The 17,623-nt window shown below is 41.0% G+C and overlaps 1 protein-coding gene across 4 annotated transcripts in view; it reads left to right on the top strand.

Moving 5' to 3' along the window:
- The window catches only part of GALNTL6 (polypeptide N-acetylgalactosaminyltransferase like 6), a 475,517-nt gene that overhangs the window by 198,681 nt on the left and 259,213 nt on the right, over window positions 1-17,623 (top strand). For all 4 annotated transcript variants that reach the window (XM_082237231.1, XM_082237233.1, XM_082237234.1 and 1 more), the window contains exons 3-4: window positions 344-452; window positions 12,257-12,395. In XM_082237231.1, coding sequence (XP_082093357.1) covers window positions 344-452; window positions 12,257-12,395 — 248 coding nt within the window. The remainder of the gene's footprint in view (window positions 1-343; window positions 453-12,256; window positions 12,396-17,623) is intronic.

The following is a 17,623-nucleotide window of genomic DNA, read 5'->3' on the forward strand; positions in this document are numbered from 1 at the left end:
CAATACTATAAAAACAAAGAGGGGAAACAGTGAATAGCTGATCTTAAGATAAATTACTAAGCAGCTGATTGTTCTTAAAGCTTGCTAGACTAATAAGATATTTACTAAGCAGCTAAAGATAAGTAGAGGAAGCCTAGCAAATCTCTACCTGGATGAAGTCCCACTTTCTCAGGGCAACCCTTAAAGTGAATGTGAAAGTCATCCTGCATATGCATGAGTCCCATATGTATGTTGCAGAGCCATACAGGGAACCTGACTGCTATCTGCCTTTGCCTATGAATGAGTTTGGGTTTCAGTAGAGAAGGTAACATTTAATTATACCTTTTCCCCCCTGTTTCTACAGACATTCCCAATGGGGCTTGGAGATGGACAGCTCTATACCTGGACAGATGGCTTGAAAAGAAAGGACTGGCATGACTATGAAAGTATTCAAAAAGATGCCATGCGTTCAGGTGGGATGTTTAGAGTAAATTAGTATTTAACTTCCTCCTTTACACACTGGGATACCTTCCTTTTTCTTATTCTTTTGCATTAGGCCTGGCAAAGCAATATCTGCAGGAATCTCTTTGGAATTTATATATACATATATACATATACATATACATACACACACACACACACACACACAAATATCACATTACTATGATATGTAGAATCAGAATCACATGAAGAATTAAGATCACTTAGAAATAGCCACTTGAATTGCCAAAATAAAATCTGTATCAATTGCATTATTTAGCAGCTGATTTATTTTTTATTATAGTGTTGTAAGTCGTAAAAGCTTTAACAAGATCCACTTCTCCACATTATTATCAATTACTTTGAGGGTCTTTTTCCAGCTGCTTTGATTTCTTCATTCACTTGGATCCCACTCCAAAATACTTAGGGTGGCGCACATGTGAGGAAGATGAGGTTTTGGAAGAGTGACTTGCCAAAGATCTCTTGGGGAATTTGAAGCTGGATCTCCATAGTCATGGTCCAGCATTAGCCACACCATTCTAGAACTGGTACATCTATATCCCCTCCCCTCCCCCCCCCCGCCAAAGGGTTTACTCTGCCAGTTGTGTGAGATCTGGCTCCTGGCAAGTTGTGGCCAGATCACCATCTCTCAGCCTAAAATATCCCACAGTGAGGATGTTGGGGGTGGGGAGATTCTTGGTAGAAGGATAGCTTAAAATGTAATTTACAGTTGCTGTTCTAGCAAGACCAGAAATACAATTGAAGAGAATACTTTGCAAGATCACTTACATTTTCTTTTTTAAAAAAACAAAAACTCCAAACATCATCTGTTTGATTAGCTACATTTAAATTTTTTCTAAAGTCTTGCTCCTAATTTTGTCATCTTCTAACCAAAGTTGTTTGTTGCAGTAAACAAAAGTCAATCATTTTAGTGCAGCTGGGGCATCACAGCTTCATTCTAATGAGAAATCAGTATTAACCTAAAAATAATCCTTACTTGTATCCCCTAAGGATCAGAATTAACAAGAGGAATTACATCTCTTGATTGGGGATTAGGAATTTATACTTTTCTCTCTTTTTTTAAACATGCAAAATCATGTCATGCTGACAACCACTTCACAAACACAGTTCTGAAAACACAACTTTGGGCATCAACGTCAGTAGTTAGATTTTGTGTGTCTGTTTCCCTGCGAAGGGCCTTTCCCCAAAATTTTAGAGCCCTGAGTTTAATCCAATGCTCTTTGGTGGTTATGTGATTCCTTGTGGTGCACATGCAAAGAAATTAATTCCTAGGCAATGCAGTAAGTGGCAATGTTACTTCTAGTTAGCCAGAGCAGTCACAGTGGCTCCCAACCAAAACATGGTACCATGGGTTTCTGGCTTCTGGCAGCTATTGTGACTGCTCTCCTAAGTGATACTGTGTTGGCATCTGTTGAACAGTGTAGGGGATGCCTGAAGTCTTCTGGAACAATGGTGGTTGGGGCACTGTCAGTTCGCAACAAGGAGTATATCACACTCAGAATGTTATTACACATTTTTTTGCATGCAGTCTTCCCCTAATTTTGTGCTAATCTTTGGTGGGCATTGAATTTTCCTTACATAATACTGGGGGCAAATAGAAACAATATGATACCTCAACATACCTGTTTCTGTTACACTTAGTGTAAACCATGCAGGAGACTTTTTGAGAAGTAGTACAGAAATGTTGCAAACATACACAGGACAAGTAGTGCCTGTGACAAAATGTTGCATTGTAGAGTGCTCCTATTCATGGTCCACGCCAGCCAACCATGCTCCTTTTTCAGGATATTCCAGGCTTCCTCAAACTTGGCCCTCCAGATGTTTTCGCCCTACAACACCCATGATCCCTAGCTAGCAGGACCAGTGGTCAGGGATGATGAGAATTGTAGCCTCAAAACATCTGGAGGAGCGAGTTTAAGGAAGCCTGGGATACTCCATTCCATTTCCATCCCCTACAGTTTTAAGGGGTGGTTTCTTGACAAATATTCAGCATTCCTTGGTCACTGAATATGCTCAGACCTCGGTGTGTTCTTTGCAGGGTGGGCTCAGATGTTTCCCCCTTAATACTGTTGGTACTTTTACAAACCTTGGGTTGCCTCTGATAGTTTGCTCAGTAGGCCTGATTTGGTTGTCAGAGTTTACTATTATAGTGCTACGTTTGTTTATTTGCTGATTCCATGATTGCAAACTATGCAAAGCAAAGGAGAAGTGGTCAGTAAAAAGCAACATGGATCATCACAGCATCACTCTCCTTCCCACATACTTCTCATCCATTTCCAAAACCAAGCATACTGAAGGCAGTACGTATACTGCTAGAGCCGATATGGTGTTGTGCAAAGTACTGTGCCTATTACAGAATGTCTTTTTGGTGGGAGGGAGCTCTTTAGTTGTTGTGGGCTGTAGACACTCATGACTCATGAACATGAAATTTATTACGGTGAGAGACCAGCTTGTGAAACACAAATGGAACTACAATCCCAATAGTAAAACAAACATTTAAAACAATATACAGTACAACAATTGATTTTAAGTTTTAAAATGTTATAGGCATATAAACACATAAAAACTTCAAGATAGACAACCTTAGAGAAATGATCCAAAGTCGCCTGTGGATCTGAGTTTGGGAATTTTCTTAACAAACAAGATTGAATAACACTATTCAAGAGTGGCAGGAGAATGCTAACACACCTTGAAATTGCTATATTTTAACTTTTTTGATTATAAATCATATTAACACTTGCAGTCCACTTCACACACGCGCACACACACACACACACACACACACACACCATTTTAATCATGGATGGCACTTCTGTATAATTGTAGTAAAATGGCCACATCCATAGTCGTAGAATCATAGAATTGTAGAGTTGGAAAAGACCACAAGGGTCGGCTAGTCCAACCCTCTGCAATGCAGGAATCTTTTGCACAATGTGGGGCTTGAACCCACAACCCTCAGATTAAGAGTTGTGAGCTATCCCAACTGAGCTACCCCAACAGTGAAGGAAGATTAACAGCTAAAAATTGATGATGATGATGCAAATCAACTGATTTGGTATGAAACCACACATTGAGAATATGCATGCATACATAACCACTATAAGCATAGATAAAAATGGTACAATTTAGCAGCCACTAGTGTGTAATCCTTACAGGGCATGAATAGCTAACTGCTGAAGTAACTGCTGCTCCAAGCTAGCATTACAGTGTATAAAGGATTAATCTTACTGCAAGGCCGGTACAATATTCTTGAAGCCAGTCCGATGCCAGTGGGCAGACAGCAGTTCTTTTGATGGCAGCCTCCGTTGCTTTGAGGCAAGGCTGACGCTTATCTAGTCAGCTGTGCTGCCAGGTAAGTGTTCCAGCATCAATTAGAAATCCATTTCAAGCATCTGATTTCCTCCAGCCAATCCCAAGGCAGATGGCAAGCAGCCAGCTCCAAATGCTAAGCTTCTTCCATTCCCAGAATGCCAGTCTCGATCCAGTGCCTTATTGGCTAATCTTAACATATGTTTTCTCATGATGCTTAACATATGTTTTTCTCATGAAGTATCATTTTCAGTGTAAAGAGTCTAATATCATATAATACAGAGCTGGTGTGCTTCCGAGTAGAAGTGGGAATTTCAACAGTTGCAGCTTTGTATGGCAAGTTGTCCTGACCAAAATCCCCTCCTATGTACAATTGTTACTGGTACACCAATTCAGCAGGACATGTTGTACCTTCAAGCTCATCCTCATGTATGGAATACTGTTTCCAAATGGAGACATTAAAGACCTTGCAGCAGTCACATGAAGTCCACCAAAAAGCATTTATACATGGTGGTGGCACTGTATGAGGCAGGTGCAGAAGTTCAAACGTCTTACTAAGCACATTGCCTCAATGCAGCAATAATGCTCAATCCATACATGCCTACCAGTGATTCATCCTAGCACAAAGCCACCGTGTGTGATTGACTTTATGCATCTATCGTAAGGGGCAGAAGTGCTTTTTGGCACCTTTCAGAAAGTTTAAATATATTTTATGTTAGTAATTGAAAGAACTATTGCCAATGTAAGATACATTGTGATGGTACTTTGCTAAGAACTGGATATTTGTCTGTGGTTGAGTAAGTACGTCTGCAGAAGAAAGAGAAATAACAATATAAGCATGCCTATACTGTTGTTGTTGTTGTTGTTGTTGTTGTTGTTGTTGTTGTTGTTATATACCACACTTCAAAGATCACAGGGCAGTTCACAACATACAAATTCAAAATGAGAACACAAAATACATAGTAAAAATAAAAATTTTAAAAAATGCCCTTCCCACAAACACATTTAAAAGGCCATTTATTGTTAATCAGCCAAAGACCTGGTTATAGAAGAACATTTTTGGCTAAAGAGATGTAACAAAGGTGCCAGGTGAGTTGACTGGGGAGAACATTCCACAAACAGGAAGCCACTGCAGAAAAGGCCCATTCTCATATTGACATCATCCAGACCTCTCATAGAGGAGGCACATGAAAAAGGGCTTCAGATTATGATCATAGGGTTGATTCATACAGGGAGACGGAATCCTTGTTTAAGGCTTTATGGGTCAAAAACAGAACTTTGAATTGGGCCTGGAAACTAATCAGCAACCAGTACAGTTAGGCCAGGGTTGGTATTATGTGCTCAAACCATCCTACCCCAGTGATCAACCTGGCCGCAGATTTCTTCACCAGCTGTAGTTTCCAAATCATCTTCAGAGGCAGCTGCATGTATAACATGTTGCAGTAATTAGAGGTTACCAGAGCATAGACAACTGAGCAGAGCCTCACCCCACCTCATAAAAGGGTGAGAAGGTAATTTTCACAAGTTCTCCCTCCCTATCTATAGCTGTGCAGAATGATCCATTTTTAAATTATTGAAAATGGTTCTAATGCATGATTTGAGAACATATTGTTAAATACATTATTTAAATGGACTGATTATTTTCTTAGCCACCAGCTATAATTTTCAAATGGTAGATCAAGGCAACTTTTGCCACAAATTAGTACTATATTAGCAATTTAAGGTTGGATCTAGAGTTCCTTTGAACAGAACTTTGGATGGTACTATAGGATGCTTCAGTATAAAATGATAACTCCTGCTAGAGGAATGAAGGTAGGTGAGGGTTTTTTCCCCCAATTCCTGCTTCCTTTCCTGCCAAAGCACTCTGTATCTCCCAAAAAACATGCTTCTGATAGTTGGCAAACCCTCTGGAACAGAATGGGAGATGCCCGATAGGGATACAGAGGGAGGGAGAACTGGTGAAAATTACCTTCCCACCCTTTTATAAAGGCTCCACTGGATTCCAATCCCCTCTGTCAATGGTAAGAGCCTTCCAATTCAGAGAAGGGCAAGTCTAGATCCTACCTGCTTCACAGGATGGACTCTGTTGCTGCTCATGGTTGCTATCACCAAGAGAGTATTGTCTGGAAGCCCAAGGGAGGGGGAATTTATTATTTGTAGCAGGGTAACAGATCACTAATTGTGCAAACCTAAATTTCAGGTATTTGCTTGAATCTTTCCCTCATAATACTAATAGTCCTGAGGTAACTTAAGTTCAAAGTGACTGTAGGGACCGCGACTTATGTTTCTCTCAAGTTGTAGTCTTGCAGCTTTAAATATTACTTCTTTTACTCAGTGCCAGCCATGGTTTAGTTCACCTTATCCAGTTTGGTTTTGCAGCACCTATTTAATTACTGCAGATGTAATAAAAAAATTAAGGTCTTATATATATAATAAATGTTCATAAATGTACCAACCAAGCACAAACATAGAGATGTGGACCACATGTCTGGAGCACTACAGGAAGACCGTCCTGAAACCATTTTGACTCCCAAACTGACCAAATGTTTTCTCTGCAAGGAGGGAGGGGTTGAGGGAACCTGCACATTGTCTCAGGAATTGGGTAATCACCATCTCAAAGGAATGGCCAGACTACCAGAAAAGGCAATTAGATAAAGCATTATCAGATAACCTGGCAGACGGGAAAAACAGCAACATTCAAATTTCTGTTGTAGACCGCCTTTTCTGTGATGTAGGTATGATGTTTGTGGGGGTGGTCTTGGGTTACACATCCTTTTGTGATGTATGTATGATGTATGGAGGTGTGGTCTTGAGCTCCAGGGTAGGGAATTTAAAATGTCTATATAAGGGCAGGCACATCTTTGTTCTGGGTCCTCCTCCATCCTCCTGCATGTGAGGGGAGCACCCTGTTGCAACAGCTTTAATAAAGATCAGGATTACTAGCTGCTTTGCTTCTCAATATTCTCTGGTTGGCCTCTGTTATCTTCTCCTACCGATAGAGAACCCACTTAAGGACTCTATATGGGCTCTTGGATACCCCATAAGGGAAGAAGAGCAGATTTTGTTTACAGCACAGACATTCTGCTACAACACATACCTTTCCTAGAATGTCATTTGGTTTGTTTAAACCCTGCAGCCTCCTTCCTTGTAAAGCTGAATTCCTTCAAATTATCTGGGCATGCACTGGATTCCTTTTATCTATGCAGGTCAGCCTGTGATTGAATCAAAGCGCAAATGCTTTTAATGTTGAGATAAGTTGTGTTTTTCACAAGCTGGCTGGTTTGCTGTCTACAAGGCTTGGCTCTAGGAAGCAACCTGCTGCCAGTCTGTTCTTATGTTAAATCGGAGAAAAGGCATTCTAGCAGTTGTGGCATTTGGTGATAAGTAGCTGGGCTAAATAGAAGATATACTGCACATCCCCTGGCTACAAAGCTGTGATTAGTTTCAGCTGGCTGCAGAAAACACAGTCTTTTTGGAACGGCGATAGTGCTGTGTAACTTAAATCAGAACATGGAGGAATCCTTATCTCCCATCGCACACTCTGGCATTCCAAACACACTGGACACACTTGACTGCCAGTGTTTATTTCTATTCCAATCTAACATTACAATATGTTGGTATTAGGGACTATATCAAACCTTTCTTGTTCTCAAAAATGTACTTGTACGTCCCATTGTAGCAGCCAAAGTGTGGTGTTTCAAAGCAAGGGTTTGTTTGTTTAGGGAGCAGCAGGGTTTAAACAAGGATTTAGAGATGTGTTCATCACCAGCTTTGCACCCTCTTGTATTCCCCCTGTGAACAGAAAATAAAGCAGTGGTATAGCAGGGCAGATAATTCATGCTGTGCATTTGCAAAATATATTGAAAGCAACAGCGGGGGCCCTATCCCCCACTCAAGACATATAAATCTGTCAGTTTTAGTTTCTCTCTGCTTCTCAATCTTTTTTCCAATTTTAGGCTCAGTTTGCTACATATCCACATCAGTTTGCAATCAGTTGGCAAGTCCTAACAAAACACCTTCAGAATTTTAGTGGGAATTTCTCCTAATAAACATGTTTTATAAGTAATTTTACCTATTGTTGTTGTTTACAATCATGCAATAAAAACAACTAAAATTGGTTTTAAAACAATACCCTCCCCCCAAAAGTCAGTTTTAAAACCAATAGAAATAAACACCCAAGTCGGAGACCTAAAACATGCCTCCCCTTAATCTAGCTAGAAAAGCTTGTTGTGTTTCGGGGGTGGGGCACTGTCTCTATTTGTTTCTGGAAAGCATAAGGATAGTGTTCCAAAGAACAGAGGTAGCCACACTGAAAGCCCTGCTCTGAATTGCTGTGGAGAAGCTTCTGCTGTTTTAGATTTTCCTGCAGAATTCAGTGACCTGCTGTGTATGCATGGGTAAGGCGCTCTCTCATATAACCTCAAGGTATTAAGGGCCTTTTAGGTAAAGGGGACCCCTGACCATTAGGTCCAGTCGAGGACTCTGGGGTTGCGGCGCTCATCCCGCTTTACTGGTCGAGGGAGCCAGCATACATGTGGCCAGCATGACTAAGCCGCTTCTGGCGAACCAGAGCAGCGCACAGAAACGCTGTTTACCTTCCCACTGGAGCAGTACCTATTTATCTACTTGCACTTTGATGTCCTTTCGAACTGCCAGGTTGGCAGGAGCTGGGACCGAGCAATGGGAGCTCACCCCGTTGTGGGGATTTGAACCGCCAACCTTCTGATCAACAAGCCCTAGGCTCTGTGGTTTAACCCACAGCGCCGCCCGCGTCACTCTTTTATGATAGTGCAAAAACCTTGAACTTGGCATGGTAACAGATTGGCAAACAGGGCTGGTTCTGCAGATAAGATATTATATGCAGATAGTAGTTTTCTCCACAACCATCCTAGCCAAAGCCTCCAGACCAACCTCAAGGGAAGTCGCACATAGTGCATCGCAGTAATCTATCCCTGTCAACGCACGGACAACTGTGGTCAAAATATCCAAGTGGACGACTGCCCATAGCTCTTACAAAGTTGGTGAAAAGCACCCCTGGCCATCAAGCTCACCACTTCGTCCTCACAGTGTGTCTCAGTGCCTTCTGATGGTAAATCTCGATGCTGACCACTTCCTAAGATGGCTAGTTAAGCCATAGTGTCTAATCAAACAGGCTTAATTGACTTTTTTATTATTTTGAATAAGGGACCATCTCTTATATTCAGAGACGTCGGGTTCCACCCAACATTGGGGGGGGGGCTCGTCACATGTACATGATGTCACACATGCAACACACATATGTGATTGGGCTTATCATGTGCATTGGGATAAGGCCTACTGCCACTGCAGGGAGGCCCAGCGAGGCTCACCACTGCTCTGAGGAGGTCCGGCAAGGCCCAGCCGCTCAAGATTGGGGGCCTCAGCCATGTTCCCACATACTGGGGGGGAGGGCTGAAGTGTCCTCGCATAGAGTTGGTGCCTGTGCTTATATTGTATGTTTCTTACATTTAACTGCTGCATATGAAAGCCACAACAAATTCAATCCTATTGTTTACTCACTAAATTCTGGAACACCTGCCATGAAAAATTTATTTTTTGTGTTCTGTGGTGCATCTGAATTTGGGGTGCCAATATGTAATTGCTAAGGTATGATTACAAAAGACGGGCTTGTTTTTGAATAGGGAAGAGAGGTCCTTTGGAGTTTCCGGAGCATAATAACTGGCTGAAATTCTGAGGGAAAGATTAATTGGTAGCCTCATAGAAACTGGTAAATTCCAACTGCCGTCGGATTCCAGAATATTTGACTGTAAATAACCATTTGGGGGTAGCAGCTGTACCATTCAAGAAAATTTCATTCCAGCTGTCCTAGTCTGCATGTTTGCCTGAACAGTTGCATTGTGTCAGCTAGCTAGGATATCACAAATGATTTCCACAATCTTATTAGTTTTAAAATGTGCCTCAAATCTCAAGTTACTTCCACACCAAATATTCATAGCACGGTTATACCATTTTTGTAGTCATGAATAATCATGGGAACTGTAGTTTGCTGAGGATGCAAAGCTTCAGTTCCCAGCACCCCTAACAAACTACAGTTCCCAGGATTACCCCAATAAATAAATAAATAAATAAATAAATAAATAGAGCAAGAGTGCATTTAAGGCTTAGTGTAGATGTGATCTGAGAGAAGCTGACTTGGCAAACATGCATTAGTTCCTGGTTAACAAGTAACAATTGCTGTCACAAACAGTGGTTGCTGTTTTTTGTGAAGGTTTACATGAGTAGTGTCACAGTCCGGTTCACGGGTGATCAAAGTCCCGGCTGGGGACGTCGGGATGGGGGGCAAGATGGTGGGGTGGGTTAGGAGCAGGAACAGGAGTCCAGAAGCCAGTAGTCAGAAAGCCAAGAGTCTGAGGGTCAGAGAGCCGGGAGTCAATAAGCCAAGGGTCCGAGGGTCAGGTAGCAAGGAGTCACGAAGTCAAGGGTCCGAGGATCAAGAAGCAAGGAGTCACAAAGTCAGGAGTCCAAGGATCAAGAAGCAAAGGGTCATGAAATTAGGGGTCTGAGGATCAAGAAGCAAGGGGTCATGAAATTAGGGGTCTGAGGATCAAGAAGCAAGGAGTCAAACACAGCAATGCAGGGAACGTGTTACTGTAGCAAAGAGCAGAAGGGAAATGCTGAGCTTATATCCCTTCCCAGCTCTTGGCACCAGGTGCTGTGAGTTACCAATCAGCCTCACCTGTGAGGCCACGCCTTGCCTCTTCAGAACAAACGTAGGACGGCCTCAGTCCTGCAGAGTCCTATTGGTCACCGGGCCTGGCTCCTGCACACACACCTCACAAGTAGGAAGAAATATGCTCTGAATAATTTCAGAATGTAAAAGGATTTTTTATTTTTATTTTGGTATTCCTACAAAACAAAGTAGGGTGACTTCTTTTTTAAACAACAACAACAACACATATCCAAATGTTTCCTTTTCTACTCTGAGCTTAAGTGAGGATAATTACTGTAGAGTGAATATATATATATATATATATATATATATATATATGTGTGTGTGTGTGTGTGTGTGTGTGTGTGTGTGTGTGTGTGTGTTTAATGCTCTATAGTGTTGTATTTTGACCCAATTTATTCTATTCTCTATTATTGAGAATCTTAATAATTAACATACCTGGCTTTGACTGATTGAGTGCCATTTTTATGCTGTTGTGTTCTGTTCCTATTTAAGAGAATAATGCTCCTTTTCTTCTCTCACTAATCTTTTTTAATTTCTGGAATCAAGTGGAAAAAAACTGTCTCTCCCTAATGATCCCCCAAAATGTCTTTCTTCTGGGCAAAATGTTGCTGTGGTCTAGGCCCCTTCCAGTTGTCAAGATCTTCTGTACTATCCAGAAGTGCCTGATAATTAGGATGAAGAAAATGCTGGTTGATAAAATATTGCACACCATGCCTATTACAATTCAATTAACCAGGTTGACATATTTCCTTCAACTCTGTGGATATGAAGCCATTTGAGGCAAGATAGATTTAAAAAGATGAACCTCCTAGCCTTGCTGTGAAATGTTAAAAGAGCTACTGCAGAATGGAGACTAGATCAAACTATTCCAAATGTCAATATTCTATTACTTTGTCATTTATCTGTATCAATAGCCCTTTTCAGGTGTTTGGTAGGTATTGAATAGGTGATTAGTCAACTGGGAATGCACGCAGCTAGTCCTATCCCTCAGAGGTTTGGCCCACACTGGCCACACCCTTTGGCTGATGAATGATTGGTATCAGTTTGAAGGATGTTTCATTGATACCCTTCCCCAATGGAAACAGAACCTTGGTCAATCAGGGTCAATGTTCCATTGTATGAAACCTTATGGCGGATTAGGGTTTATAGGTGTTATGTACTGAAGTTCTCACCCTGGGCCAGCAGGGGGATACTGTAGATAGTTATGCAAATAAGGGATCGAAAGTGACATTCAGTGATTGGATAGTTTTAGAAAGGTGTTACAGTAACGTTTTACTGGAGCTCTCTATAAGCAGGCTGGCTGAAACCTTCAGTTCAGTTCTGCCTTGGCCTGTGAATAAACAAGAACTGTTTGAAGAATCGCTGTGTCGTCTGATATGTTCACCCACAACTTAACAATATCAGTTCTCTTTCAAAGGCCCATAGAGCTGGTTGTTTGACCTATCAACTACATTGGTAGACAGCCACATGCAGAAGGTTCTATTGTACATTTAAAGCAGAAGGGCCTATAGACATTCTTGTCTATATCACTTACAGTTTTCTGTCCCTCTGGTCTATTGGATCAGAGGGAAAATCTCAATGCACAGAGGAACTGCATGGATACTGTAATGTGCATTGGAGTGCCACTATTTCATACTTCAGGCATTACTTGCAGTTTGCTTGTTAAAACAGTTTCCATCACAGAACATCACAGCATTCTGGACACTCAAGCACCAATGATGGTAACTATATTTTGGTTTTTTTGTTCCATTTCAGGGAAAGGTGAACAGGGAAAGCCTTACCCTCTCACAGAAGAAGACAATGATGATTCTGCATATCGGGAAAATGGTTTCAATATTTTTGTGAGCAACAACATAGCCTTGGAGCGATCCCTGCCAGACATTCGACATCCTAAGTAGGTACACTAAATCTGATTGATTGTTGCAGGGCATGCCTTCACTTAGTTTACCTTGTTTTGCAGAAGCTTCCTGATTTAGCTGAAGATTAGAAAAGGTGTGAAGCTGCCGTGGCTAATTATCCTCTATCACTTCCAGCTGCTTGCAGTGAGGAGCAAAAGAAGATATTGGGCTCCACTGTAGGTGTTTGTAGGGAAATGTGAGCTTTCTGCTGGTAGGTGTTTGTAGCAGGAGGCATGGAAAGAGTCGTAAGCAATATTGCTAAATGCTTCTCTGGGGATGCCAGATACAAGAAACTACTCTAAAGGTGACAAACAGAAATAATCTGAAATAATCAGGTACATTGTTCCACTTTGGGAGTGGTTTTTATACTGGTTACAGTTCTATTTGTCTTAATGTAACATAATTTGTGACACTCTTGCATTTTGCAAGAGAGGCTGCATTAATGAGGAAGTTAACAATGCAACACTGTTACTGGCCTAGACTGGAGGCATGTGACATGGGGAGGCTTTTCAAGTTAAAGTGTTGGTCAAGATTGTGAACAGATTATATTGAATATCAGACAGGTGGGCACATGTCCAATGGCTTTGGAAGTGTGTATATATCAATTATTTTGACTGTCCAATTGGCTCTGCGGCAGCTCCTATGCTGTGGAACAAACTCCCTACAGAGGTAAGTCTGGCTTCTTCATCATACAGTTTCTGGCAAATGCTGAAGATACACCTCTTTACCCTGGCTTTTGACACTTGAGGTGTATAATTTTAGTATACACCTTATTTCTATGTTTGCAGATTATTTTAACCTGCTTTTAATTGTGTGTTTTAATGTTGTAACCTGCTCTGGGACCTTAGGACAAAGAGTAGGTAATAAAATATAACAACATTAAACCATCGCTTACCATCATGTTCTTCAGCCTTCTCTTCCCTTCCCTTATCTTTTACAATATTCAGGACAGGCCCTTCTTAAAATCTCATCCTGCGAAAGGAATGCTAGGGCCATTTCATTGATGGCTTTGAAATTCCCCTGCAAGGAACCATGTCTTGCCATAAGCCTGTAATAATGTTAGGCACCAAGCGGAGAATGTGCAGAGAGGTTTCTGATTACTTTTCACAAAAGCTGTGTGTTTACAGAATATTGGGGGAGGGTGAGATTTTCATTTGTTACGGGAGCACCACTGATAAAATAAAATCTTGACTATAATAGTTAGGATCTATCTGGAACAGCTTATTTGGAAAAACAGGTGAAGATGTCAGTGAGTCTAATTCACTTGGCTGTTTTCATGAAGAAGTCACATTGAAATGAAAGGAAGTTGCACAGGGACAGTGTCATTTTCTTATGGTACTCCGATTCACTTCAGTGGGTCTTGCACAGGAAACATTTCCAGTAGATTATGTCCTCTGTTGATCACTTAATATAGCATATATTTATTTATTTATTTATCTACTATTTATTGTGGGGGACGGGGAGGGTTGACACAATGCTAATTTCATTTTTAAAAGAAACATATTAAAAGTTAATTTGAGAAAAGCTAAACATGCCCTTGGAAATCCCTATATTAATCTCTATAACCAAGGGTTGATTTGCATATGATTAATGCTGAGAACTAACTCGGTTTTATCTAATCGGTTTCAAATATTTTGTCTTTGACTTTTGGCTGGGAAAACCATCCACAGGTCACCTGAAATTATCTTCAGCAATTCCCCCTGGCCAAGTATCTTTCCAGTTAGATGGGATTTTAATACATAATTACAGAGCATTAAAGTTGCATTGTTGACATGATAAATATGCACCACACAACAGCTTCTGTTCCAAAAGGATATCCTGATTTCTATTGGTGTTCAAAACAGTGCCACTGGAAACAATGCAGAAAATCATTAGGGGAAAAATGAGGCTGAACTGCCACTTTTCCCTGTTGTGTTTGTCAATATATCTGCCACTAATTTGTTTTTCACTCACTGCTAGCCACATGGGCCATGGCATTTCTTAGGGCATCCCCAGAGGCAGGGCATTGTCAACACTGTCGCATTGGGAGCAAATCAGCACTATGGTGTTTGTTCTTTCCTTGTAAACAGCTTTCCTACCATGAACGGCACTGTTCTTTTGTAACTTGCCAAGAGCACTATAATACTCATATAAGTCCTGAATACAGTGGGCAACATTTGCATGGAATAAAACCCACAATTCATGGTTATAGATTTCCAAGCATTCCAGGCCTATTTATACAACCAGTCACAGTATAGCCCTGATAGCCATGCTTTATTTGACTCTTTGGTACAGAATCAGTGTACGCAGACTGTTGGCCTAATCAGGAATCCAGCTTTTTTGCGGGGTTGTAGATTGCATGGACAGAACCTCTGCAATTCACACATACAATTTGCACATGTATAGGCTCTGGGCAGAAGAGCCAATTAAATGCCCGGAGTTTTACTCCCTGCCTTCACACATTCAGCTTATTGGTAAAACCTATTTGGAGTTTCAGAACTTTCTGACTAGTTGCAGGACCTTAGCCAGACCTAGCAGAGTACACACAGAATCCACAGAAACAATTGGCAACTTGGCACTAACCAATGATCCACTAACCAATTCACTTCAGTTCTGTGTATGCCTACTTGGAAGTAAACTGCACTGAGATTAATGAAATTTATTCCCAGGTAAGTGTATATAGGATTGCAGCCTAAGTTGTGGCATTTGAAACTGATCGAAGAACCAGTTCAGTCTAGTTTCTCTGGCACAACCAGTGACTTTTAGGCTTTATATTCACATTTCAACATCCTGCCTGATTCAAATGTATTCAGTAATGTTTATCCCTGCTGAAAACTCTGAAGTTTTGAGCCACCATCGTCACTGGAAATTATTTTCCTTTCCCTCCTCTCCCCACCTCCAAGCTAATTTTACAGACCTGTCAAACGGTTGTGGAAATTACTGGTTATCACTGCTTTATCAAGTTCAGCTGACAAGTCTAGATTGGAATAGGAATGCAGTATGACTGAAGCTAGCCGCTGTAAATTGAATACTTCGACACACTGAGACAATTACTATGTAAATCTTTGCTTGAAAACGTTTTAGGCTGGTGTTTTTCGGTTGCATGCTTGTCACTAGTTTGATGTCAGGTAGGTATTGTAGTCCCCTTGATAAAGAGAGAGAAAAGGTCAGTTATTTTTTCTTCTTTTTAAATTCTCCGCTAAGAATGGAAAACTCAGTGGAAAACTGAAACTTGCACTTTTCCCTTTTGTTCTGATTTTGTGTGGCATGCTCTTTTGTAAGATTTTTTTAAGTGAGAAGGGGGGGGTGTCTGCTTTTATCATCTTTGAGCTCCTGCACAGTCTTCTCTCTCTCTTTTTCTTGCTTCTGCAGACAACCTGCACTGCATTTCACTTCTTCTGTGACATCTATCAGGAACAGCAGTTTACAAGCCTGTTGATATGTCTAGAAGGCATAAAATCTGGTGGCTGGCCAAGGTTCTGCCACTGGACTCCCGTAATGTGCATAAAATATTATTGCTATAACCATGGGGTCAAACAAATTGCAGCTTTTATGAATTGGCTTTTTCTATAAACTGACTGAAATGGTGCCAACATTCCCCTCCTTTCTCATAATTTAAAAAGCTCAGGCTGTTTCAAAATGTTCTCCTGCAGACTTTTGTACAAAGGGCTGCTAAAGGTTGTCATTTTGAAACTGCACATCAGAAAGGGACATTGTTTACCATGAAGCTACAGTGGTAATGATTAAATTTCTATTTAGGTTGATATTTTGAACACAAACCATTTTCTCTTTTAATAGTAATACATGTACACTGTAGGGAAATGTAAAGGTACAGAAAACACGTTTTACATCCTAAAGCACAGTTGCTCCATGGAAGCTATTTTAACTGGCTTTTGCATCCTGAACTATATAAATGGTTGTTGCAGAACTTGTTAAGTGCTACCTGTTCAGAATGCAACCCAAAGATATCTTGGAATGGGGGCCACAGTAGGGTCAGAGCACCAACATGGCTTTGCACTGCCATAGTGAGGAATAACTCAAGAAATCATTGTTGCCATAATGTATGTTATTTATGTATTAATTACCCTGCTCATTATGCAGCAAGCCTCCCAGAGTGCCTTACGGGCAGTCAATAAAAACAATGACACATCATTAAAAGTGGTTGGGTAGCAAAGTGCATAGCTTTTTGAAAGAAGTGATGATATTTCCACTTGCTGCCTGCCACTACTTCTCCTCCTAGCGCCCCCACCCCCATATTCCAGATTGTGGAGGATGTGTGGAACAGGGGTTTTATTGCCACAGCCCTTGGCGAGTCATTGTGCACAGTGACAACCACATGTATCTATAGGAAGCCTGGCTCTTAGGCCACTTCTGGCATTGCTATTTTTTTGGCATTGTTATTTTTTTAATGAACAGGAAAACCTGCAGTAAAGATTTCAAAGTCCTACCTGAGAGCCACATATATGCCACTTTGGATTCCATGATGGAAAAAAGGCAGGAGGTTGTTAAAGGGAACAGGTATTGCAAAACCCACTTTTCATCTCTTAAGGGGTTTATGTTTTTGAAAACTAAGGAATGCTTCATAGTATAGGAATAGATTAGATGTCTAGATCTGATTGTATTTACCGTATTTATTTATTTATAGAATAGCGGGGAAGCGAAACACACTCAGCAACATGTAATGTCTGGATATGCGGTGATAAAGAGATAGAAATGAAACTGGTACAATTCAGGGCACATGTACTCACCATAACATTTTTAAAAAGCATCCCCAGAACCACTTTTATAAAAAGGGGGGAGCAATGGAAGGAACAGTGATATAGGAAGGGGCATTATGAGCAGAGAAATGGATTGATGCTTCATCGTCTCTCTGCCAGTTGTCCCCTTCCATACTTCCCCCAACTTTCAGGTTTGCAGACATTTGCAAGGGTAAAGATATCTGAAGACCCAGGAGGAAAAGCATCTGATGTGATTTGGAACACCCAAAAAAGGCTGGTGGGGTTTTGTTTAAATTGCCATTGGGCTTCAGTGCACTAAGAATTTGCTTTAGAAGAAAACAAGCTAGTTGATAGCTACTACTTAATGAGGACACTAGGGCAAAGCACTCACAAAATTTATGTAATTGTGCATTTGTTTCGAAAGATGGGTGTATCACACAGCCTACTAAATCCTGGTGCTACTCTGCACCGACAGTTGTAGTGCTTTCTAATGTTCACCTTCAGCCCATTTAGTGGATATACAACTG

The sequence above is a fragment of the Podarcis vaucheri genome, assembly GCF_965113315.1.
Source record: "Podarcis vaucheri genome assembly, chromosome: 9".
Taxonomy (NCBI): domain Eukaryota; kingdom Metazoa; phylum Chordata; class Lepidosauria; order Squamata; family Lacertidae; genus Podarcis; species Podarcis vaucheri.